The sequence below is a fragment of the Sarcophilus harrisii genome, chromosome 4 (assembly GCF_902635505.1).
Source record: "Sarcophilus harrisii chromosome 4, mSarHar1.11, whole genome shotgun sequence".
NCBI lineage: Eukaryota > Metazoa > Chordata > Mammalia > Dasyuromorphia > Dasyuridae > Sarcophilus > Sarcophilus harrisii.
The window spans coordinates 393559072-393585491 of NC_045429.1; the positions used below are offsets into that span (position 1 = coordinate 393559072).

At 37.1% G+C, this 26420-nt stretch overlaps 1 protein-coding gene across 2 annotated transcripts; it reads right to left on the reverse strand.

Annotated features, from left to right (window-relative positions):
* Positions 1–1182: 1182 nt before the first annotated feature.
* Positions 1183–26197, reverse strand: GCLM (glutamate-cysteine ligase modifier subunit). 2 transcript variants are annotated; one of them, XM_031967104.1, is made up of 7 exons: positions 25724–26197; positions 19164–19229; positions 17119–17203; positions 12121–12228; positions 10897–11099; positions 9235–9349; positions 1183–4390 (listed from the first exon to the last, which is right to left on the reverse strand). In XM_031967104.1, exons 1-7 carry the CDS (start codon positions 25847–25849, stop codon positions 4221–4223), a joined length of 873 nt encoding a protein of 290 aa, XP_031822964.1. In that variant the 5' UTR covers positions 25850–26197; the 3' UTR covers positions 1183–4220. The 2 variants fall into 2 exon arrangements, with proteins under 2 accessions (XP_031822964.1, XP_003769712.1); XM_003769664.4 differs by having other exon boundaries at positions 12121–12177; positions 25724–26194.
* Between the last annotated feature and the right edge of the window lie 223 nt (positions 26198–26420).

Consider the following 26420-nt stretch of genomic DNA (forward strand, 5'->3'; position numbering starts at 1 on the left):
TTAAATTTTATAAAGCACAAATTGTCAAATGATTATTGTATTTTTTTATTTTTTGGTTCATATCTGTGATTTAATTGTTGAAATCCTCCCACCCCCAAAATGCAGACTGACATCTGAATAAAAAATTCAAAGATTTCTCTAGAAAAATGAGCATTGAGTGACTTGCCCAGTCAGCCAATGTTAGAAGCAATACTTGAGCTCACATCTTTCTGACTCTTAAGCTGGTTCTCCCTCCACTAGTAGGCAAGCATGATATATGTATCGAACTAACTGGTTAATTGACAAATATTTATTAAACAGTCACTGTGTGCCATGTATGGCACTAGGACTTGGAGACACTAAGATGAAACCAGAACAGTTTCTGTCCTCGAGGCTGACCTTTTGTTTGGAGGAAAAAGATAAAATACATAAGTAGACACAAAATAAAAGGGAATTCCAGGGGAGATTATAGTAGTAAGTGGAAGCAATCAAAAAAGACTTCTGGCCATCTTTTGAAGTAGAGACCCTGCAGAGATGGAGGTAGAAGTGAAGGATTTCATTCAGGACCGGGACATACAGGACAAAGATGCAGAGCTTTTTGAGGAATAGCAAAAAGCCAACTTTCACTGGCCAATAGAGCTAAAGGAGAGGAATTAGTCTAGAAAAGTAGTTGAAGCAGAATGAGAAGGGCTGTTCTTGAAGTTTGTACTTGACTCTGGAGCCTGAAAAAGGAATGACATGGTCAGAGATGTGCTTTAGGGAAATCATTTTGGCAGATTTGCAAAGATGAACTAGAGTGGAGAAGATACTTGAGGGAAGGAGGCCAATTCAGAGAGAAATAGTCCAGGAATAGGAGTCTGGACTAGAGTAGAGAGAAGTGAATGGGAGAGACAGACAGAAGAAAACACTGACAAAACTTGGCAGGTAACAAAATATGTGGGGCTCTGGGGAGTGAGGTGTGGAGGGTGATTGGTGCTTAGAACTGACTGGAAGGATAATGGTGTCCTCAATTGAAAAAAGGGAAATTTGGTGGTTGAAATGAGAGTCTGGGGAAAAGAAGACGAGATCTGTTTTGGGTATGTTGAGATTCAGGTGCTGACAGGACATCCAATTCCAGTTGGCAATAGGAAGAATATTAATATTATGTTTTAGAGCTCATTTAGTTACCCCAACTGAAATGCAAGACAATTCAAACACATTCAATTTACACTTTTATTAATTAAATTCATGAGGTAAAATTTAAAACTATTATAAATATTGTAATGTTTTATTTTACCTTAATTTTATAACACACTAAAGAAAATGCAGAACTAACTTAAAGCATTTTCCCCCTTTTAAATAGATCTGTAATTCTGAAGAACTATAAAAATATCATGAAAGCCATGTTACATGTTTAAAAAAAACCACTAGCAAGCTACCCTTCACCAACTTAACAAATCTGCCCATAGAAAAAAAGAAAGCTCTGATACATTATACGGTTTACTCTGAAAAAAATATATAGTTGCAAATGAGTATCTAGATGTTAGTTGCAAATGAATATCTAGATGTTAACAAGAATATTTATCAGTCTATTAAAACTAGAATTTTAAATCACAATTAAATAGTTTAAAATGACTTTTAAATATACATCTTGAATGGGAAAAGAAGTTATTTGATGGCGTCATTAGTCTGTCCACTGTTTACATCTCTCAAATATAGAATACATTTAATAGATGGGAATGTTAAAATAAAAAATTTGTTATCAATATACATAATTGAATCATCTTTGTATGATCAGTACTTCTAGGAAAACAAAGTCCTTTTTATGTTAGTCATTAACAAGGAAATAGGGGAAAAAAAGAAAATCATGCAAATAGAGAAAAATATCGTGTTATATTTTACACTTAGTCATCCAAGTGACTTATTTTTAAAGTTTGAAATAGGAACTTCCAATTAAGATTTAACTTAATTTCTTTCAAAGAGTAATCTCTAAATAGGTATTACATTGGAGGCTTATTGTAATGTAGTTTTTCAGAATTAATGTTATGAGACTTTGGTCCTTCTGAGAACTAAAAATTCTTGGATGAGATTCAAGACAGATCCATTTTACACATGATGCCACAATATTATATTAGTGATGTTATAATAAGTCTTTGATATATTTTGAAAAATCAAATTTCCACCTTTCCAGCCTCTTTAATAAAATTTATTAGAAAAAAGTAGTACTGTAAATTATTTGTCATTGAACATATATGTCCCATAGAAATAATCTTCACATGTGATATTGATAACTTTTATAAAAACTCAAGCTCTTTTTAGTGTTATAATTCTTAGTGTTGGAGCTTTGTCACTCTAACAAATCCTCAATATATATATATATATATTCATTTTTTAAAACTGAAAGGTAATCACCTTGTTTTAATATTTTTAGAAAAAAAAATTATGGAAACAAAGCAAAGACAACTATAAAGGCTTAAAAAAATTCAATAAGCTACAGTGGATTTGTTAATCAGCAACAGAAGTCCATTAAAAAAAATTACACCCATGATTCTTCCCCGTCAGAGAATGAATCTATATTCTTTAGAAAACTCAAAGCAAAAGAAGGCAAGATGTATTTAGAGTTCAGCAGAAGCATCACCAATGCAACTAAAAACAAAAAAACCTAAAACCAACAATCTGTAGTTTTTACACACTCAAGGTTAAAAAAAATTATCACATTTAACTTCTGTAATTTGAGAATAATTCATTTTACAAGTTAAACAATTATCATAAACTTTTTGTTTAAAAGACATTAGATGGGAAAAATGTATCACGTTTCTAAAACTACTGCTTAGCTTTTCAGAACACACAATATTAAAAGTTAATATAAAAATGCTATAAGGCTTTTTAAGCAAGCTCAAAGTCTAGATAATAATTACATCTCTAGGAATATAGTTAGATGGCTGATTTCAACAAGGCAATTCCTATTATCAAATAAGTTATCTACTAATATAAAAAAATTATTGGGATAGAAAGAATGTATATAATATTTTAAATGTTGGTATATTTATATCTAGATCTTTCTTAGCTAAACCAAGAAAGCTGAAACAAAATAAGTTCTGCACTGCAATTTCCTCTGGCTTCATGAGTAAGATACATTGAATGCAATCCAAAGAATATTTCGCTAAAACAAATTTTAAAATCATATTCAAATCATATTTAGGCCTACTGCCTATGACAAATAGTTCAGCTCAAGAATCAATGAGTGGCAAATGAATAAAATATAATTAGATGATTTTAAAGAGTCCCTTCCACTATTAAAATACTATTATTTTTTTTCTTGTTTTTGAACAGTTGGATTATACCTTAAAGAATTACTAAGTGCAACTTTGGCTCTGAATTAAGGGTATTTTAAAAATCCCATTTGTGTCTCTGTCACCTCTTCTAGGCAGTCTTTTACACTAACAGTGGTGATCATTAATAGGCATTGGCACATAATGTACTCAGCTGACTGAGAGCAGCCTACTTTTCAGGATGGCTCAAGAGGTGTAAAGATTATCAGGAGCTGATTGTTGTTTTCCAAAAAACTCAGTCATTTGTGTTAAAAAAAAAATGCTATCAGTTTCTTTTCAGTTACATTGGTTTATTCTTATAGGAAACACAAATGAGAAGAAATATGGCACACGAACAAGGCTAAATCTCTATAGCTTATTTATAAGGGTCATGGTGCCAAGGAGAAAATGTTAAATTTTCACCCAAATATTGAAAAGGAAAAAAAAAATCTATAGTATAGCAGAGTCCAGCTACTCTATTTTGAGATGAAATTTCAATTAGTGATAAGAAAAAACTTCTCCAGTGTTTTAGTTTTTGAACTATACTTAAACCTCCTTGTGGCCTTAAGAATTAATGAATTTTTCTTGGTTAATAAAAAATCTATCTATTTTACCCTGATGCCTATGGCCAAAATATATCTAGCAACAATTTTCTTGATTTATATTAGTCATAAAAATAAAGACTATATTGTAAGTATTTTTTATAGACAACTTCTATTAGAAAACAATAGTTTAATGAAAACAATACAATGTTTCATATATGAGTGAACTGGTCTAGAGACAGGAGCATACAGTACCTGAAAACATACTGTGTCAAACCATGACTAGATTCTTTGCCTCACTGACCCAATTTAAAGTTTATAACTTTTGGTTTTTATATCTTAGGAATTTTTGACTTGAAAAAACATAGCTTTTTTGCTATGTAAAATCAGTAGGCTGTCCAATGAAAGATTAAGAATCTCTTCTTTTGGCCTGGATGATGTAGCCTTTTGATTTGATAATTCCTCTGCTTTTAACAATGACTGAATACCGAAGTACCCACAGGGGAACCCACTCATTTGCTCGGATGTCGGGGAGGCTCTCCTGAAGAGCTTCTTGGAAACTTGCTTCAGAAAGCAATTCTAGGGAGAGAAATCATCACATGTGGTCAATCATGATATTTAAGCCCTTCCATCAAAAACATACACAAGCAGCAAAGACTTAAAATCTAAAATAAAAGTGGATAAAGTATGTCTATGATATTTCAGAAACTTCTCATGTAGAAATTCTTATGAAATACATATTATTGCTCTGGACTGAAAGATCAAGACACAATCGACAATCAGAAATACCAATTTAAATGTGAAGTACCTAGTTCAGAAAGGAACATTTTATTAATCAATTAAGTGCACAGTAAGCACCTCAATCTGTGGTAAACACCATTAACTCTTAGTAAAAGGTTCAGGTACTTTACATTTATATAGGGCTTTCTACATTTTCATACTCATCATCACATTTAATCAACATGATAACCCTGAGGTAAAGAAACTAAGGGAAATCCAATGTCATGCCATCAGAGTGGATGAGCCAAGATGCAAACCTGACTTTTTCTCAGTGCATCACTAATGTTACTATATCATAGCAGTGATTCCTCTGACTTTCCTACTCAATCACTGACAAATCTTTGTAAAAAAGACTTTTCTTAATTAAAGAGATTGGCAACTTACAATCAAAGGCCATTGGGAAAAAACCTTATCTAACCAGAGAAAAAAAATATTGTACCAAACCATCCATAGAAAAAATTACTAATTCTGAGAGGATTTGGATCATTTTGAAATACAGGAAAGAACCAGGGTGAAAGGATCCTACTCCCCCACCAGATAGGGCTATAATCTTGTAGAAACAGATCACTACAGTAGAATGTGAAATAAAATGAAAACAGACATTATCTGTCCACATTTGGCCAGGACCCTCAAATTAGGAATTTCTTCAGTCAGACCTGGCTTTTCTAAATAAATGTGGCAGGGGATATAGTGGCCCAACCTGAGACTGGGCTGGATGCAATCATTCTTTCTGGCCTAAGAAACCTTTGGCAAATTCACCCACTCTCACTCTTGTGTTCCCATCTATGAAATGGGTTTAATTCCATCCATCTCCCAGGGATGTGGTGAAGATCATCATTTACAAATTTCTGAAAGTGATCTTAGAGATCTAGTTCAACTTGTTATTTTACAGATGAGGAAAATGAGACCCAGAGAGGACTTAAGGTCATACAGAACTAGATTTGAATTTAGATCCTCTGATTTCAAGACTAGCAAGCTTTCCACTAGTTTCTGTAAGTTCTCAAGTGCTGTATAAATATCAAATGCTATTGTTATTGCAAATAATTAACAGCCACATGGTTAATTTAAAAATCATCTACTTGACTCAAGTTTACATTTTGCTTTTTGTATTTTCCTTTAAAGCAGAGAGGCCTTTCTAAAGTTGGGCTTTACTTATAATCATGAGCTTGTATTTTTCTGAACACATGATCAATTAATGACAAAAAACAGTAAAAAATTCACTGTGGGTAATTAAAATTATTCTACAAGAATAAAGGTTCTTCCTTCCAGATCTAAATGATCTTTTTGGCCTCTTAATTTACCTTTCATATGGTTCACGACAATACAGTAGACCCTCATTGAAATGAATCTCAAGACTCTAAAGACCATATTGTTTAATAAGTTTATGAATTAACTATCTAGGGTCTCTTTTCCCAGAAGCTGTGATGTCATAAATATGGGAACTAAGCAAAATTATCTCGATCAAAGAGTTTATACTATTCGTTAACTTAACTGCTTCATTAACTCCTCAGGAATGACTAAAATAACTGACTTTGACATTCCTTTTAAGAGAAGAATTTCTCCACAATGGGTCAAAGTTTATTATCGGGTTTTTTTTTTAGCAGTACAACCAGAACTGACCTAGACAAAGTTCTCCAACTAAAAGTTTAGAATCAAAGCTATTAAGATAACAGTGCCTGAATGGTAATGACAGACAACACATTTATTTATTCAGACACAAATTAAACATTTATGTGCAAAGCAATATTCTAGCATACTGAGGGAGATGAAAAGATAAATAAGGTACCCAAGAGAACATTGTATACAGCAACAAGAAGATTATGTGATGATTAACTGCGATGGACTTGGCGTTTTTCAACAATGAGACAGTTCAAGTCAATTCCAATAGATTTGTGTTGGAAAGTGCTATCCTCATCCAGAGAAAAAACTATGGAGACTGAATATGGACAAAAGCTTAGTATTTTCACCGTTTTTGTTGCTGTTTGCTTGGTTTTTTTCTTTTTCTTGTATCCCCCTGCCTCTTTTGATCTGACTTTTCTTGCGCAACATAAAAAAAATAGAAATATTTAACTAAATAGGATTGCTGACTGAGGATGAGGGGAGGAGGAGAAGAAAGGGAGAAAAGTTTGGAACACAAGGATTTGCAAAGGTGAATGTTGAAGACTGTCTTTGCATGTATTTGGAAAAATAAAAAGCTATTATAAAAAATAAAATTTTCTTTGTTGTGATTAAAAAAAAGATAAATAAGGTACTACATAAAACAATCAATAATATTTCCATATTTTTGTTCACATATTTATGTACATATTAAATATCTCTACATATATACATACACACACAAATGCCTACTCAAAAGAGTGACAGATTCTTCTAGGTATTTATTTTACCATAATGATGGAGTGGTAATTTAATCTAAATGTCAAGAGAAAAATGTCACAGGGAAGCGAGGTACCAGCAAAAGCAATGTTTGTTCCTATCTGTATTATATTGAAAGGTCAACTTATTAAGTCCGTTAAAACTTCTATAAAAATAACTCTAATAAACTGCCTTTGCTTCCTTTAGAATCAAGTTTCCAATTTAGAGAAATAAGAATTAATATTTCTACACTAGCTGTTCTTTTCTTTTCTGGCTCATTTTATAGATGAAGAAACTGAGACAAATAGGATTAAGTGACATGTCAAATATAGGCATCTGAGGTAGATGTGAACTTAGGCTTTCCTGACTCCAGGGCTAGTACTCTATCCACTATACCATATACCTGCTCAATCTGTTTATCCCTGTTTTGTATAAAAGTAGATTCAATAGAAATAAATAGGTCTATACCTGTTTTGTGTTTATTTATACTGATTCTATTTATATTTTATACATATATATATATATATGTATCTTCAGATAAAGCTCTCTTCCTAAAAAGACACTTTGATGTTTGTCTATGTACTCCCTAGTCTAGTAATGTCTGGCATATAACAAGCACTTAATAAATGCTTATTGAGTGATAATAATAAATATTAATTAATCTCAATGTTTAATAAATATTATCTAATCTTATTTTAAAATTATAATTTAATTATTAAGATTAAATTATATTTATTAAGATTAGATAATATTTTAAACATTAAGATTAATTAATATTTATTATGATTTAATTATCCATAAGTATATTTAAAATTGATGAAATTAAATCCAATCATCACTCTCTTATGTAGGAAACTTGGGCTAACTTTTTTTGTTACATGTATAATCACTTAAAACATATTTTCATATTAGTTATATTGTGAAAGAGAAATCCATAACAAAAGAGAAAAACTAAGAAAGAAAAAGCAAATAAACAACAAAGATGAAAATAAAATGCTTTGATCTGTATTCAGTCATCATAGCTCTTTCCCTGAATGCGATAGCATTTTCCACTTATGTTAACTTGTAAACACCAATAGAACATTTATTCCCTTTTCCCACTTCCTTACAACAGTCTCTTTAAGTACAAAGGGGATTTTTCTTAATTTGACTAATACTTGGTATCCTCAGTGGTTTCACCTGGGGTTGGGTATATGTTCTGTAATTGCAGTTGGCAGCCCCTCTTCTTCTCTATATTTTTTGCCCTCATTGCTCCATAAATCCTCATTTCTCTTACATGATAGACCCATCTTCTCCTTTCTTATATAAAAGGTTATATATCCTTTTACATCACTTTTCAATATAGTTCTTCTGTGGTAACATGCTATCGAGACTCCTTATGCTATACTATGCTCTTTTAGTACTTATAATTGTCAGGAAGACTTTAGATCCTTGGAGTTTTAAACATTTCCACAACGTTTTCTTGTTGAATGAATGAAATAGAAGGAAAAAAAAACATCTAAATACATAACATGTGCCACTTAGAGTGTTGCACTTGGGGATACAAACACTGTCCCTAAAGGCTACACATAAAAGAATAACATTGATATACAACTATGAGAATATTTCAGGCTTTAGCTTCTTGTAACAAACATTTGAAAGCTATGCTATATGCTCTCATTATAACTGCTAATCAAATTAATTTGCTTCATGTTGCTAACATTTTTAAAAAGGTAGATTATTTTCCCTCACTATCAGAATACTTTGATTGAAATGATATTTCTGATCAATAACTACAAAAATCTAATAATTCCAAGATGAGAAGAGTATGCAGTTACACATTACTCAAAATGATAGATCATGTGTTGTTTTTAATTACTTAGTGATTAAATTGCAAGTACTTTTCCCAGATTACTCAGATATCTTGATACTTTCTTTAATAAGGTGGCACCCTGGTTCTCTGAAAATAACGTTGCATTAAGTTAGACAAACATAGAACTATTTGGGATATCTTAGTAGGGAAAAATTCAACTGTTCCAATTTTTGCATATATCAACAAATCAGACTTTTATACTCTGCTCTACTTCTTTTTGCTTATCCAGGAAGAAATGTAAGACTTTCTGAGAATAAAATTCAAAGGAATTTTGAATTCACTCAGATAATCATTTCAGACTCCAGAGTTTCATATCTATCACAGCACATGGTTAAAACCTAACAGGCTTTTTCGTATAGCTAAGAGATATTTTTGCCTTTTCGTATAGCTAAGAGATATTTTTGCCTATCTTTATAAATGGAAATATCAGGCTCACCTTTGGGATCATTATGCGTTAATAGCTGGATGTCAAACTCCTTAGCAAATGCTGTTAAATCAGGTGGCATCACACAGCAGGAGGCAAGATTAACTTGGTTACTATTTGGCTTTACCTATAAGTGAAAAGAATTTTCATTTAACTAAGATTTTCAAGACCAATCTTGAATTCTTAGAAATGTATAAGTTCCTGCTTTCAAATAAAACACTTTTCTAAGCACAGTTCCAATCAAGCTTTATTCAGAACCTAGCTCAAGGACATATGCATGGGTCACTGCTACACATAAGAAAAGTATATACATTACAAAGAAGTCAAAACTCAATTGACAGGCACATTCAGTTTTTAAGGGTCTTTTAAAGTATTAAGTTTTATAAGCAAAGAACAGTATTCTTACAGACTTTTATCATGAAATTCAGAGGTCGCCATCACCATCTATGATTCTCACTATAGCAGAATGTCACAATAGCAAAAGAAGGAAGGAGGAACAATGATCAGTTTTTTCCAAAATTACTTAAAAATTTCACAAAAATTTACAAGTGATGCTGCAGAAAAATAAAAGGAATGACACTAATGTATTTTTCTACTGCTATAGTTATCACAAGGTACTTCTTCCACTTTGGGAGCTACTAAAGAAATAATTTCAATACTAAGTTTTCAAATGATGAAATTATTAATATATTCACTAGCTTATGTCAATGATAACTAAGTTAGGATAAATGGCTAAAATAAGAAAAATGTTAATTATCCAATGCTAAAAATGCCTACTATAAGACCTGCTTAACAGAATGCTGCATTTGCTTTAAAATACACAATATTCTGGTCTTAAAGACTAACAGCAAAGCAAGGGGGAACATTTTAGGGAAGGAAGAGGATCAAATCCATAGAATCGTAAGATCCATAATCTCTCTCATCCAGCGGGAGCTGGAAGGCACTGAAAGATCATCCAGTCCAGTCTCTTTATTTCACCCTGGGGGAACTGACATCTGGCAAATGAAGTGGCTTTCCAAAGTCACCCAGGCAGGAAGCAACAAAGCCACTATTTGAACAGAGGTCCTCTGCCTGTCAATTCACTCTTTCCACTGCACCACGTGCACTATTTTGGTGATGGACACTTCCAGTGCCTGGGGCTCTCTGAGTCACAATAAGATTAAAATTCTTGAAAGGGGAAAGGACAGAAGTGAATAAGGGAGAAAAAATAGATGTGGGAGATAAAAACAAAATCTCTCTCTCCAACTCACATTTGCAGTAAAAGGATAATTCTATTAAGTAAGAATTTCAATAAATAATGCTATCAACAAAATTTTAGTAAGGATATTCTCCCATTCTGGCAGATCAGCAGTCTAATGTAACCAATACATAAAGGATACAATGTTTTGATTAGATAAGTAGCAAAGAACCAATCTTATCATCTCTCTATGAATGTTTCAATGTACATTTAAAAATATTTTACTTATTCAACTAAAGTTAATAACAAAATAATCCCTAATATTAATCAGAGATATGAAGTTATTTTATTAAATTTCCCTTTTATATCTTAAAACTCTTACACTCAGAAAAACCTATAGATACTGAGTTCTATACTATGGGTAAAGGCAAAGACCTTAAAATCCTGTTTCCTCCTTGAGGCATTTACAATTTTTTTTAACAGTCTTAGTCTTTTACCTGTGCCCATTGGTATAGCTGCTCCAACTGGGCTTTGTCCAGGTCAGAGGTCCCTATGGCCACGACCTTTTTGTTCTGAACCAAGTTCTCTAGTTCTTCCCAATAAGGCTGTAGATGCTCCAAGGCAAGATTAACTCCATCTTCAACAGGGGGTGAAGCAATGATCACAGAATCCAGCTGAGCAATTCCCAGAGCAGAGCATGCTGACAGGAGAGCAGACAGAGCAGAATATTCAGACAGTTCTGGACCACACATCTGAAAGATGCATTTCCAATACTCTTGAAGCAGCTCCCAGGATCCTGTCCACACTCCAGGCCAGCTTCTGATCCAATTGTCTGTCTCTCCCCACACCCCTTCTTTTAATTTATCTCCTGTCTTGTTTTGTCTAGCAGACAAGTGACTATTACTTCCTCCCTGTACTTCCAGAGCACACAGTCTTATGTGAGGCCTCTAACTGTGGACAGTGTGGCCCCTTTCTTCTGCGTCTGAGACTCCTGCTGGGAAGTCTCCATTTCTTCACTGCTCTTGCTGTAAAGGTAGAAAGAAAAAAAAATCTACCCACACCATGCTACCTCAAGTATATGCCTCTAAAAGTTTCCTGATTAATATTTTTAGATCCTTCCTTATCTAAAATTAAGACTCTGGTAAATGAATTTGCATTCTTCTACATTTATAGAAACAAGTAATTGACTTTCATAAAGCATAAGCATTTATCAGTATCAGCATGTTTTTAAACATGACTGCTCATTTTAAAGATGGAAAGTTATAAACTGTTTATTTCAGTTGTCAACAACAATACTTTTCCATTAGTTACAGGGAAAAAAAAACATTATCCACCTAATACTAAAGTGACTACAGAGCTGCAAGGGGACGTTGTGGAAAACATTAGACAGGGTAAACTATAATTTTGTGCTATTTCTCAGATAGCAATAAAATTAATAAAACACCACTAAAAATGATAACCTGGGTTCTACCATATTCAACAGTGTACTTAGTTGTAAGGCAAAGACTACTTTTAATGTACCAAAATAATCACCTATTATCAACCTTATATATTAGAATGAATCATACTTCCTGTGTCTGAAATTTAAAGGAGTCTTTAAAACAGAAAATGATTTCTCACAAGATTAGTCTATTTTCTCTGATGTCAACTAGTGGCAATTTATAAGACTATATTAATATAAATTCCAATATTAAGGAAAAAGCAGTTCAGTTCTTGCTTACCCATTTCAACCGCACTTCTCATTGATGAAGAGTTTGATCCCACAATAAACAGTTTTGCTGGGCACCAAATAAAAACAAAACAAGTTGGTAAGCATTCACTTTTCAATGCTAAATAAAAAAAAAGAATATACAATATGTTTCAAAGTACTCAAGAATTCTTAGCTCTCTATACTATAGAAAGTTTATGTCTATAACAATTCCTTAATGATATGCCATATTAGCAGAAATGTACTCATCAAAAAAAAAGTTTATATAACATTCATATTAGTTGGAACAAGATAGATTAAGCAAATAATTCAGATCATGAAACTTGTTTCTTAGTTTACTTGACAAGAGTAGGAGAACAGTTTCTATCAGTATGAATCTTTCTCATCAAACAAAATCTCAAGAAAATGTTTCCCCTCCTTCTAAGGGAAGAACAGAAGAAAGGGAACCTGGCAGTCTGCCAAAGTGTTAATGTCCCCTTAGGCAAGAATGTGAATTGTTCCTGACCTAAAGTCACCATCAGTGCCTTCTGCCAGCCCAGGGCAAAGAACTTGTTCACTCTTTGGGAAGGTCAGACAACAGGGTTTTCTTTTGTACTGGCCAAAAGAGGCTTTATTTACTGAAATATATGCAATTTTATTGACCACAAAATACCAATATGTGAGATTAATACTTTTCAGCCTCAAAAATAAATGCATTAACTTTTTTTTTTTTTTAAATAAAATGTTCCTTGTGTTTATTTATTTATTTTTGGTGTGCAGCTAGAGAGGCTGCCTATCTCGCCTGTCCTATGAGCCCAGTTCTGACCTTTAATGATGCATTCTCAGGAGTGAATACCTACAACCCCTCTAGGGAAGAAAATAGGAGGGGCAGCACCAATGCTGGACTAGCACCCCTCAAATAAGGACAAAACATTCTCAAGCCTGTATAAACTTGATTATCTTACACTCAGTATATTATTTCTATTTCAATTATGTAGAAAAGCATTTCGAAATTGACTTTCAGTTTAGCTAAAAACAGGAAAGTCTGCTTATATGTTAGCCAAGGAGGAAGAAGCCTAGTCAGGTTTATTTGGAATTTAAGATTAAATTAGTAGTAATAAAGAAAAAAATAAATCCTTTGGAGGCAATGGTTTTTATGTAAAATGGCCACTATTTTCAACCTACAAGATTCATTTCTTCTAATAACTCAATAATATGCCCTACTTTAAGTAAATCTGATATCAAAAATGTAAATTTATTCAAGTGATCCACTGAGAAAAGAAAAAAAGAAGGAAAGAAAGGAAAGGCTATCTATCCACCTTGTTATTAAGTTTTATCCACTCCATTCTCCTTTGGGAACTTGTTACATCCAGGTTCCCTGTTCTGCTAGCATCCTCATATCTCTTCCTTTCTATTAGTTCCTTACTATTTATCTTTAATCAAGTATAGGCCTTTCTAAATCTGAAAAGGCATTCACTTAACCCAAGTGTCCCTTCAAGTTACCATCCTAAAAGGAGGTTCTATCTACTGGAACCATATTCTCTCAAAAATGGTTAATACAATGGTTTCATATTGTTATTTAAATTTTTTCATATATTTGTCTCATCTCCCTTAACTAGAATGTAAACTCTAAGTGGCAGAGATTATGTATACTCTTAATGTGCCTAACAACACTATGTACAAATTAGACATCTGACATTTGATTTAAAAATTAAATGAATGAGGATTCACTACAATATTATTTTAAATAATGACCAACTCTTCTATATTTGAAGTATTCAGTTTATTATAATTCAATTCATACAACTTTCCAAAAACATATTACTATATGCTCAGCCCTCTTCTCATGACCCTATCAGAATTTTTTCCCTTTTCTGGACTGCTACCTGAAAGAGTTAAGAAGAAATGAATATGATCAAAATCTAAGAGTCAAGCACAAGGGCTAATAATTAGAATTTACTAACCTAGGCCTGCTCAGGCTGGATCTGGGAATTCTTACATTTTATTTACCTGGGAGCTTCACTTCTTGGCTGAGCTTTTATAAGGATAACCAACGCTGGCTCCAACTTACTTGTCCAGCCTGGTCACCTGATTTCTCTGCAAACATTATATCTGTTTCAGTGAAACCCAATGTTTAATCTCATTTCCAGTTCTCTCTGACATCTGTATATCCTATCATTAATCCTAACTCTCTTCCAAGATCCAGTTTAGGGGCTACAAATTTTCCTTGAGCTTCTGCCTCTCATTTCCCAAAGCTGGTGCTGACCTCTCTCCTCTGCTCACTTGCTCAGTTGCATCATGTTGGGTTATGTTGGAGACTCAACCATCCAGCTAAATTGTAAGCTCCTTACGGAACTGTCACTTCCTATCTTTGTATCCCCAGAGTGTAGCACACTACATACAGTAGGTATTTAATAAGTGTTCATCTGAAGCTATAGAGCATGTGCAAAAAAGGATAATCACTGAAATACAGTCCTTCATAATAAAGCTGCAACAATGCTATAATGAGAATGTCTCTAAGGGAGGAATTTTCAACAAGGCTCCCGTTTCCACAGCACCAGCAGCCTTAATGCTTTTCTTGCCTTGCTGCTGTGGCTTCTTGGAAGCAAGAAGGGACTTTTGCAGCAAATACTTCCATTTTAACAGTGAAAAGCCGAAAAATGAAAAAAGAAGAACCTATATTAAGCAGAAGTCTATTCACCCTCCATGTAATTGCCAGAGGAATATTCCTAACCCATATATCTCCTTTGGCACTCCACAGCTCAGAAAGCTTCAGTGGCTCCCTATTGCCTGGTGAATAAAATCCCAGAGACCTCTGTTTGCATCTTAAAACCCTCTACCACCTGGCAGTTCAACTTCCCTTTAAGTCTGACTCTGGGATTTCACTGGTATGAAGAACTCCCAAGGAAGGAAACTCCCTCTACCAATGTAGCTTGCACCTGCTCTCCTTTGAGAACTGAGGAGCTAAGAGTTTTGGCTCAGGACTGCAGAGCTAGGATGGGTCAGGGATGGATTTGAACCTAGGTTTTCCTGGCTTTGAAGACGTTCTCTCCACTATGCCATTCTGTCACTGTCAGGGCAGAGGAACAAAAGTTCTGTTTGTAAAAAAAAAAATGCAGCTGCAATCAAGAGAAGCTTCCTTATCTATGTGTTCCCTTCATCAATGGGTTCAGAGAGCAAGGAAGCATTGCTGTAAAAGTCTCCCCGCCTCCCACTTGTCCTCCACAACTGCCTCAGTGACTTTCCTTAAGGCCAGGTCTAATCAAGCTACTCTCCTACTCAATCACTTCTGTGACCACCAGGATGAACTAATAGCTCTTCTACTTGGCTTTTAAAAACCTTCACAGAGTGGCTCAAAGCCATCTTTGCAGCGTCAGCCTAACTATTAGTCTCCTGTTCATCTCCTGGGGTCCATTCAAACGGGGCTGCTCTGTTTCTCAGATACCATCCTCTATCTCCTCTGTGCCTTTGTCCAGATCATCTTCTGTGCTCAGGATGAGCTGCTCCTTCATCCTCAGCCCCTCAGAGTATCACCTAAGACAAATTTCAAGTACCCAGCACCCTCCTCTGGCTCCCAGAGAGCTTTATTTATTTTGTGTATACAGAGAGCTACAAGTCTCCTCCTATTAATACAATAGCCTTTTCACACCAGAAATTGGTTCATTTTGGGGCTTTGCATTTCCAGCTTCTGGGCCTGAGGGCACAGAGTAGGTATTCAAAAAATGAATGTGTTATGCCAGTTTCCTCTTACTGTTCTGCCTCAGTTTCCCTGAACTGTTCTGCCTCAGTTCCTTGATTTGTTCTGCCTCAATCCCCTGGTTGCAACCTCCCTTTTCTGCTCATTTATCAGTTCAACTGAGATAATTAGGTTTGTGAGATCTGGCATTCCAAAAGATAAAACTCCAGATGTCCTATCTCAGATACCTAATTGGTATCTCTAAGTCCCAGACTTCCTGGCTCTAGTTGGACCTCCCCAAGTCCTTTTAAGTCCTCTCAGTTTGTGTGAATTTATGGTCCTACCCCCACCCTGTCAGAAGCAGATTGATATTGTCTTCTTGGAGATTCCTGTTCACCAGAGTGAACCTGCCCCACCCCCTGGCCTTTGTCTATCTACTGGAGCTTTAGAGCCATATATAGAAAACTCATATTTGCTGCTGGATGCTTTGGGCATCAGCCCTGGGGGCAACATGCCCCCAGCACAATCTCTCCCTCTCAAGTAAAAAAACTCTCTAATCTCTCTCTTGCCTCAGTTTCTCCAGCATTTGAATAATTTTAATTCATGAATTAAAGGACAGTTTACCTGTTCAAATTGTAAACAGGTAGGTAAAAGACAAAGCTAGAAGAGCAGGTTCCTAACAAATCAAATAAAAACTATTTATAAAGCATATATTACTAGATGTATTTAAATTTACCTGTTAAGTCACTTAACTTTTCTGTGCCTCAGTTTCCTCAAATGAGGAGGTTGTACTCAATAGCCTCCAAGATCTCCAATTCCAAATCTATATAAGGTGCATCTGCCAGTGCATAAAACCCCATCCCCAAATCCTGAATGGAATTCTTATTCCCTGACAGTATCCCAACAAAGACAGGAAGGGCAGATACATCTCCTCTAAAAAGGGAACAATGACATTTCTATTTTACTCTTTTACTTCTTCTGCTCCAACTCCTGCTTATCTAATTATCTAGTGCCAACGACATGAAGAAGCACCATAAAAAAATACAGAAGTGAGATTCATCCCTATGACGACTGTATAGAGCATCCCATACTTCAGTTTCACATGTGATACCTGATTGATGATATACAATTGATTTTTTGAGTTTTGAATAAATCTAAGTCTTAAATGAATTTCATTCTTCCATTTCTACCTACTATTGCACAACTTCTCCATTCATTTGAATGACCCACAGGTGTGGACTGAGTCACATTCTACCTAAGGAAGCAGTATGGGTTCATTCTGCTCCTAACAAAGATATGGATACTACATTCATTGTATAAATAACAATAGGGTGGATTTTAAAGACTGGACTTTACCAGAAACTTTCATCTCTTCTCTTTCATCAGGGTTTATCTTTTCTACTGCATGAGCTACAGTACATTCCAAGACATCTGGCAGCTCCTATAATAAAGAGATAAGGTTTAAGAGTAGAGTACATAAGATAAGTATTAGTGAGTAACTATGTTTTTCTCCTTAATTTTGTTGTTGTTCAGTCATCTCAACTCTTTATAACTCTTTTGGGGCTTTCTTGGCAAAGATACTGGAATGGTTTGCCATTTCTCTCTCCAGCTCATTTTACAGAAGTGGAACAAACAGGGTTAAGTGACTTGCCCAAGGTCACACAGCTAGTAAGTGTCTGAAGCTACATTTGAACTCAGATTTTCTTGACTCCAAGCCTGGCACTCTATCCACTGTGCCTCCTAGTTACCCTTTTCTTCTTAAAGCTAACTGCTTTTGAATCAAGGCAATCATAAGCAAATATTATATCAGAACAAAATGAAAACAATGGAATATTTTGCTAAAGTATAATACTTACCTTAAAAAATCCATTAGCAAAGCAATAGTACTTCAAAATTCAAAAAAAGAGAAACTTTTAAACAAATTTATTATTAGTATTATTATTTTTACTATTTACATCATATAACTGATAAAAGAGTTCTAATGTGCTTCCAATACTGCTCAAGAAAATTTCCTATTAAACTATAATTATAAAAGAATTCCAATGAAATTTAAATTTTATGAGATGACAGTAATAAATTGTTGGTAAATATGGATTTAATGTACTTAATTTACACTTGTAATATTTTTTCTCTGAAGGTTTCTTGCATGGATGGAGACTTTTTGCAAATCATCATAGTATTATCAAATTTCAAAGTTGGAAAGCATCTGGTTCAGCCTGTTAACTAGTAAAGTAGAGCACTGCACAACATACTTGCAAAGGCTGGGCTGGAAGGGAAATGAACTTTGCAAGGTTACTCACTTCCCTTTTATATATCAAGTTTGTATTTTTTTTCTCCCAAATCTAAATTAGAATTAACAATTTCTAATCTTTCCTCTTAGTTTTTTCTTCTAAAACCTAGAAAACCCAATGTGATTCTTCTCTTACACCAATACCAGTCTTTCAAATATTCAGATAGCCACTAAGTCTTATCCCTTCCAGACCAAGCATTCCCAGTTCCTTCAAATAATCTCTACACATTATTGAGGCTCTTTGCCAACCCTGCCTGCTCTCTCCCAGATGCACTTCAGACCATCAGTGCTCCTCCCAAAATGAAACACTCAAGAGTGAACCTTAACTTCAAGATAGGGCCCATTCAAAGTCCTGTATCTCCTGGGATGGCCTAAAAATTAGATCCACCTTAGACTGAACAGAAAACAGAATTGCTGGCAAATTTTTTTTAAACGATTAATAACGTTCTTCTATCTCTATCTCTCTGACTCTGTGTCTCTCTCTTGTCATTTTAAACATTTCCACCAGAAGTCAGCTTATGGACCAAGCAGTTTCAGGGCCAAGAATATTTTAATTCAAGAACCACTTTTGACTGGTGTGACTCTGCTCCAGAAAATACTCAAACTATCAGCTGTAAAGAAGGATGCCAACCTGCATTCATAGAGCAAGTTTCCTCACTTAATAATGGCAAATAAATTGCAGTTACATTCTCCTCTCCTATATGTATAAATACACATATATGCATGCATATGTGTGTGTATATATATATATATATGTGTGTGTGTGTATATATATATATATCCATATATATATATATACACACACACACACTCATTAGATCATTAGAATTTTATTAGGAACAATTCTATTTTGCCAATGGTGCTAGTAGAATGTTTCTGGATCAGTTGTTCTTTTGACCCCTGGTAATTCAATTAAAACAAATCTTCATTACAAATTATCAGTTGGAATTTTTATGTTAATCCATTATGTCTTCCTCAAAAAAATGAAGACTTTCTGGAAAAGACATAATTAACTTTATGCTTATTTCTTTACTGATACAAACCATTCCAGAACTAATATTTAATTATTTACATATATTTAAACTTTAAAGAAAGTCATTATTTCACTTACCCGAACTAAATCAGGGCTGATTTGGGAGCTCCATTCATTCAGGGTTTTCTGAATACAATCCCGTAGCTGAAAAATAATACATTGGTCATCATAATTATTATTCCATATTTAAATAAAGAGATAAATCAGCTATTAGACAGTCCAGTATTATACCTTGAACAGGCCTTACAAAGTTCTGACTTCGAGACCCTGACTGCCACATCCTGGCTGTGTAAGCTTAGTGCCCCAGATAACTATTGAAAATCATTGTCTGAACAATAGCTTCTTGTCCACACTGATAAAGGCAGTCCTTAATCTGGACAGAAAAAGAACAAGCTAAATAATAAAAATGATTAATAAAAAGCAATCACAATTTCAGAGTTGGGGACAGCTAGACAGTGCAATGGATAGAGCACCAGACTTGAAGTCAGGGGGACCCAAGTTCAAATCTGGCTTCAGACACTTAACACTTCCTAGCTGTGTGACCCTGGGCAAGTTACTTAACCCCAATTGCCTCAGCAAAAAAAAAAAAAAAATTTCAGGCTTTGGATAAAATGTTATCCAAAGGGTCAAATCCATACCTATTTTCCATTTTAGAGTTGAAGTTGAGGCCATTTTATTTTTAAAAAGGAAACAATGCCAGTTAAAATATCTAAAATTCTAAAAGGCAATATCTTAAACACTTCAAAATCATAAAATTTTAGAACTAGAATTAGAAAACTTAAGTTAAATTATACCTTTCTGATTTGGTAGAGAACTATCTAAAATGCAGGAATCAGCTTGAATAATATATAGTAATTAGTATGAGTTATTCACTGAGAGTTGGGAAAGCATCTCAAACAATTATCGAACAACCATAACAAAAATCACAAACTCCTATGTAATGTTCCTACTGCTGCTCCAAAAGCAAGAAAAATAATGGATTTCAAATTCCCCAAGGGCCGAGACAATGTCCTGTTCGTTTCTGTAATCTGCCCAATGATTGCTAGCACAGTGATTAGAATATGCAAGGCTCTCAACTGTTATGAGTAATTAGATTCAAGGTTCAGAATTAGAAACATCCTTTCTGTTAGTAATAGGACAGCATGGGCCATGGGCTTCTTCTCTCATCACCTGGACTGAGATTGCATAAGACCAAAATGTTGGTTTATATTACACATTTATTATCATTTTTAAAAAATGAATATAATTTATTGATTTGTCAACCACCATAGTTTTTGGAGGGAGATATATATGCTCATCTGTAGATATTCTCTGGGGACCATGATGCAGTAAAAAGTGTATGGGTGATCAAACCCTCATTCTGCCACTTCTTTTGTGGCCTTGTACCTTCTTTATTTTCTCATCTGCAAATAAAGAGAATGGATTAAATGATGTATAAGGCTCCTCTTCCAATTCTAAATCCATGAACTTATGAAAATTCATGAGACACATATATGATTTTCTGGAGAACACTGATTATACCAGGAACTGTGCTATAACATGGACAAAAAAACGGGCAAAAAATAGTCCCTGCTCATAAGGAGCTCCCAGACTAATGAAACATTAGACTACAGAGCTAAAAGTCTCCAACCATTCCATGAAGGGCACTTCCACTGCTGGAGAGCCAAGTCATTTGTGTACAAAAGATTTTCCTGCTGAGTTTTTTCAGGTGAGGAGGGTAGTGAGTTATATATACATTATCTAAGGACCTACTTGGCTAAATTCAGGAATGCTTAGCATGGAGAAAGCTGGCCACAGGTGAAGTTTTTTTTTTTTTTTCTTTTGCCAAAATAACACAAAAAACATGTCTGCAAAATGTGGAAATTGAATCGGGAATCTTTTGAAGTTTAATTAATGGTATGCTTTAACTGATCAAATTCCATTTCAACAAAAAAACAGGCTAAAAAAAGATTTCAAAGTCCTACATATTCATGGTCCATTTATTTCATACAATATTTGATAAAATTTAACTCTAGTAAAGCAAAAGAAAACAAAAGTGCTCTGAACTTTATGGTAATGGGACTTACAGGGTTAACTTTTTTCATCCAAAGATCTCATAACAATTTTCATATTCAGGTCAGTGTGGAAAGAATGAATATATTTACTGAATCTAGAGGTGCACATTCATTAAAAAAAAAAAAAAAGCAACTATTGAGATAAAGATATACTGGTTAAGATAGAATGTGGATACAAAAGAAGGTACAGGTTCTAATGTACAACATAGTCATAGTAAAACTTTAAAATATGTACTAAACCCCTCAGTATGTACCTAAGTCAGCCACTAGGTGGCACAGTGGACAGAGTGCTAGGCCCCAAGTCCAGAAGACGCATCTTTCTGAGAGTTCAAATGTGACCTCAGATAATTTTTTGTTGTGTGATCCCCTGGGCCAGTCACTTATCCCTGTTTGCCTTAATTCTTCATCTGTAAAATGAGTGGAGAAGAAAATGGCCAACCTCTCCAGTATCTTTGCCAAGGAAACTCCAAATGGAGTCAAGAAGAGTTGGATATATCTGAAATGACTTAATAACAATGTACCTAAGCTCCTTCCTTCAAGGAATACAAGCTAATTTTATAGTCAGCCTAAGCAAAATATAATTAGAGAGGTAAATTTATTACAAGAGAATATACTGTATTCAGAAAAGAAGATGAGCAAGACTTTCCAGCTCCTGCCTGACTCAGGGTCTTCCATCTTTCCTAAAGCAATGACTCCCATCTGGGCCAGGCCCTGGCAATGTCCACCTTCTGTTACTTTGACCTCAGGCTTTCCCATCTCCTGCTGGGCCTGGCCCTTGAGGGATGAAGAAAGCTGGTATGAAAAGGGAAGAAAGAATCGTCTTTGTTCTTTGGAGCAGGTTCAACTTTCATCTCCTTCTAAACCCTCTTCTGCCTAATCTCCACATTTTGGAGGGAAGAAAAGGAGTGAAGCTCCCCCACCTGACTCTGGACTTACTACACTACCTCCACATGGATCTCCAAGTCTCTTTGGGAAGAGGGTGATTGATGCCTTCCACTTAATGATGAATATTCTTACACCCGGTCCCATCCTTTATGTCCAGGTCATTCAGAACTCCTCATCCAAACCTCCATTCCCCAACCCCAGCTTCCCAATTTCTTATTCACATCCATTCAAATTTCACCACAAAGTCTCAACCAAAAATGTCCCAGCCCTTCCACTATTCCCTCTGGAAGGCCTGTTCCACAGGCAATAAATTTCCCTTTATCCTAAATCTTGTTACGGAAACAGTCTTCTTGGTCATTCTGTCCAGTCCTGCCTGCACCTCTACTTATTCTCCTCAGTTCACTGATCAAGACATAGGAGTTGGAATGTTCCTTGCTTGTCTTTCAGACATCTGTAACTGGATGTCCAATAAACATCTTAAACTTAACATGTCCAATGGAACTCATTATCTTTCCCCCTAAATTCTCCCCACCTCCGGTCCCACTTACTGTAGAGAACACCACCATTCTCTGTCTCTAAGGTCTGAAACCTGAAGTTGACCTGGATTCCTCACTCTCAGCTCTATCTCCCATATCCAATCTGTTACCAAAGCCTGTCGATTTCCCCTTTGCAACATCTCTCCTTTGACCTTGTCATCCCCCTAGTAAAGACCCTCACTGTAGAGGGCCAAGTGTACTTGAAACAAGTATTCTTACAACAAGGTGTTAATTCAGTGGAATTGAGATAATGATTCTCTAGTTTACATGTACTTAGTATAGTTCTACAAGTTGACACCTATTCTATAAGATTGACACATAAGAGCTAAGAGATCTGGGAGGGAGACTGACAGAGGACTGGAGGCTGGAGCTTAAGCTCTGGGACTCAGACACAGACTGGAAAACAAACTCCAAGACAGAGACCCTTGTGGTGCCTGATCTGTCCACAGTCTGTCTCCTTCGCCTGGGCTAGCTTTCTGGAGCACTTTCAGATGGGCCTTAGCCTTCTTAGTGGAGAAGTGAAGGACAAGTCTGTCCTCCAGTTTTCCTCTAGGTCTGACTCTAAATCCATTCATCATACTGAGTATAAGCCAATCATTATATCACTAGGGAACTATTATTTGTTGTAAGATTAAATCAATCATACTGAACTAGAGAACTATTAATCACCATGCTAAACTAAATACCTATTGTGTTATTAATTCCACTGAGTTAATAAGTAAGAATGTAAGAATAAGTATAATGTAATAATAAGAATGTAAGAATAAGTATAATGTAAGAATCCTTGCCCAAGTATATTTCTCCAGAGCTCTGGTCCATTACACCTCACCACCTCAAAACTGGAATATTGCAAAGCCTGAAGGTGGGTCTCCCTTCTTGGAGTCTCTCCTTATTGCAATCTATCCTCCACTTAGATACTAATCTCCCTAATCAAGTCTGCCAGTATCCCCTACTTAATAATCTCCATTGAGATCCAAAGGTTTTCCTAACCTGCCTCCAACTTTTCTAGTCTTTTTACATCTTACTCCTCAACAGGAACTCTTCCTTCAGTTCAGTGACACTGGCCTCCTGGTTGTTCCACAAACAAGATATTCCATCTGTCAGCTCTGCCTCAAGTCTGAAATGTTCTCCTTCCTCAAGTCCACTCACTAACTTCCCCGACTTAAAGTTTCAGTTAAAAGCCTATATGCTCTAAGAAGCTCTTCCCGACTTTCCCCCCAATTCTAATGCCTTCTCTTCATTATTTACTACTTTATCCTACATATAAGCTAGTTTGTATGTTTGTCTGTGGTCTCCCCATGAAATTGTGAACTCTCTGAAGACAAGGACTGCCTTTTATCCCTTTTTGTGCCTTCTGTACTTGGCACAGTGCTTGATTGTAGGTGCTTAATAAGTTTATTGAATGATTGATTTTAAAGCAAAAAAAAAAAAATTGTAAGCCCTTAAAATTATCTCCACAAAAGTATCCCTTAACTGGAATGGCACAGAATAATTTTTTAAAAATCAAAAGTACAACAGAAAAAGACCACTCATTTCACAGAACCCTTTACAGCCATCAGGCACCTGCTCAAAAGATATACTCTAATATCTCATCAAGGAAAGGTGGTGACCCTGAGTTCTGAATGGCTAAGCCAACAGAGGACAGGCTCTGGTGGGTCCTGCAGGGCTGTAAAGCCTTAATATAGGAGGCCAATTACCAGCTTAGCTCCAAGTTTTGAAATGCTCATCACTAAGCTGGCAACCAAGGGATACTTCTCCCTCTGTCTCTCTCTTTCTCTGTCTCTCCTAACTACAGTAGACAATCTTAATTGGTGGAAGGAGTAAAACAACATCTATCACGGAAAAATTTAACCAAAATATGCTGAAAACTGATATCCGTAGTATTTCAACAGCCTTGAAGGCTTTTCCCTGCCTTCATTTACTAAATAGGAAAGCTACAAGTGGAAAGAGATTTGTTTTCAAGGCCATTACCACAAGGATTAGCATTAACATATTTACATGTTTTAATATCAGCAAAGCAGCTGGGAGGGTCTTTTTTTTTTTTTTTATGACTTATTTTAGACTCGGTCTGAGAAAGTTTTTTAGGGAAGCTCACCTAAAATCTCTAAAGACAAAAACATAAAACCTTCATATTGCTTCAAAATTAATCTATTGGGAAGTGTTTTATTCCCCCAAATATTAAATTTTATAGTAAAAGAAGGCGTCACTCACGAGACATATATATCACTTCCATTCTCCCGTAGGTCTCTCTCTGGCCCCACGATTCAATGGTACTCCAATTTTGGAGCTCAATTTTCTGGGTTCCGGGCAAGGAACCGCATCACCTCGGAGTGTTTGGCTGCTAGTAAGGGGGATAGAGTAGAGAAAGAGCCCCTGGAGGATGGGAGGAGCTAGGTGTGAATGCTATCTCTGATCCTTAACTTGCTCGGTGACGCCGCCAGGCAAGTCCCACACACTCGGAGTCTCAGTCTGCTCATCTGCTACATGGTAACCAACACTCCTTGCAGGACCAGTGACCGCAGGGGCTGGCACCGGCGAGGGCCTGGAGAGCCGGCCCTGGGGCCGCCACTCCAAGCCTCTCCGAACAGTCCAGGTCCTGGGCCTTGGGGGCTGCGCTGCTGAGTTCTCCTAACCAACTCCGGGGTTCGGGGAAGAACTGGACAGGACAAGCGGTCTCCTCCCTGACTGAGCGCCGGGCCGTGGCGAGCCTCAGCCGGCCCTAATTAAATAGCGCAGTCCAAGGCACACAGGAGGCGCTCAATAAGTGCCGGTGGACTGAATCCCCGAATTCCACAATGGTGGGGGGGAAGGGGAGATTGTCTTAGATTGTACATTTTTTTCGAATTTCCGGAGCCTTCCCCATTTAAATACACACGCATACACACATGTGCACGCAGCCCCCTCCAGCACAGCCTCAAAGCCACGCGCGCGCACGCACACACGCACGCGCCGCTCGTGTCCCGGCTCCCCCGGGGTCTCTGCACCTTCCCGCAGAGGCAAGGGCAGGCTTCCTGGGCTCGGGCAGCGGCTGCGTCTCTCCCGGACCAGCCTCCGGGCTTCCCGCGTCCGTCAGCCCACGAAGGGGCCCGGGAGAGGGCCGGGAGGCTGCGGCCCCGTCCCGAGTCCTCCCCCGCTCCGGGCGCGGCGGCTGATAGGCACTTACCTCCTCGCGGTGGCTGGACGGGCACTTCTTCCGCAGGCGGCCCCAGTTGAGCAGGTTGCCGGTCTGCAGGTGCAGGGTGCTGGCCCGGCGCAGCAGGAGCCCGGCGGCGTGGCTGTCCGTCCCCATGGCGGAGGCTCTGGGGCCCGCCGGAGCCCGGCGCGGGCTGGGTTCGGGCCCCCGGAGAGGGGCGGGGGGCGGAGGAAGGGTCTGCGAGCGCTACCCAGAGGAGCCGAGGGAGGAGACGGAGCGAGGGGAGGGTCCGCAGGGAGGCCGCGCGGAGGGCGGGAGCGGCCGCTGCAACCTCGGGACTGGGACCGTCACCGGGACCGGAGCCTTCGCCGCGGGAGTCTGGGCCTGGCTCGCGGGAGCTGCTGTTTCCTGGAAGGCAATGACTAAGCAAAAACGGCGGCGGGAGAAAATGCTTTGTAACCGTTACCCGTCACCCGCGGGCGGGGGGCCGGGCTGGGCAGGGTCTGCGAGAGGGCGGAGCCGGGCCGGCCATGGGGCGGGGCTTGGCCGGGGCTGGGCGATGGGGCGGAGCTGGGGAGGCAGAGGGCGGAGCCGGGGCGGGAGAGGGCGGAGCCGGGGCGGGAGAGGGCGGGGGGGGGGGGCACCTCCTGTCGGGATGGGGCTTAGCGAGCAGTGGGATTAGGTGGGCGACCCCCACCCCCACCCCGAACGCCAGGCTGCCACGTCC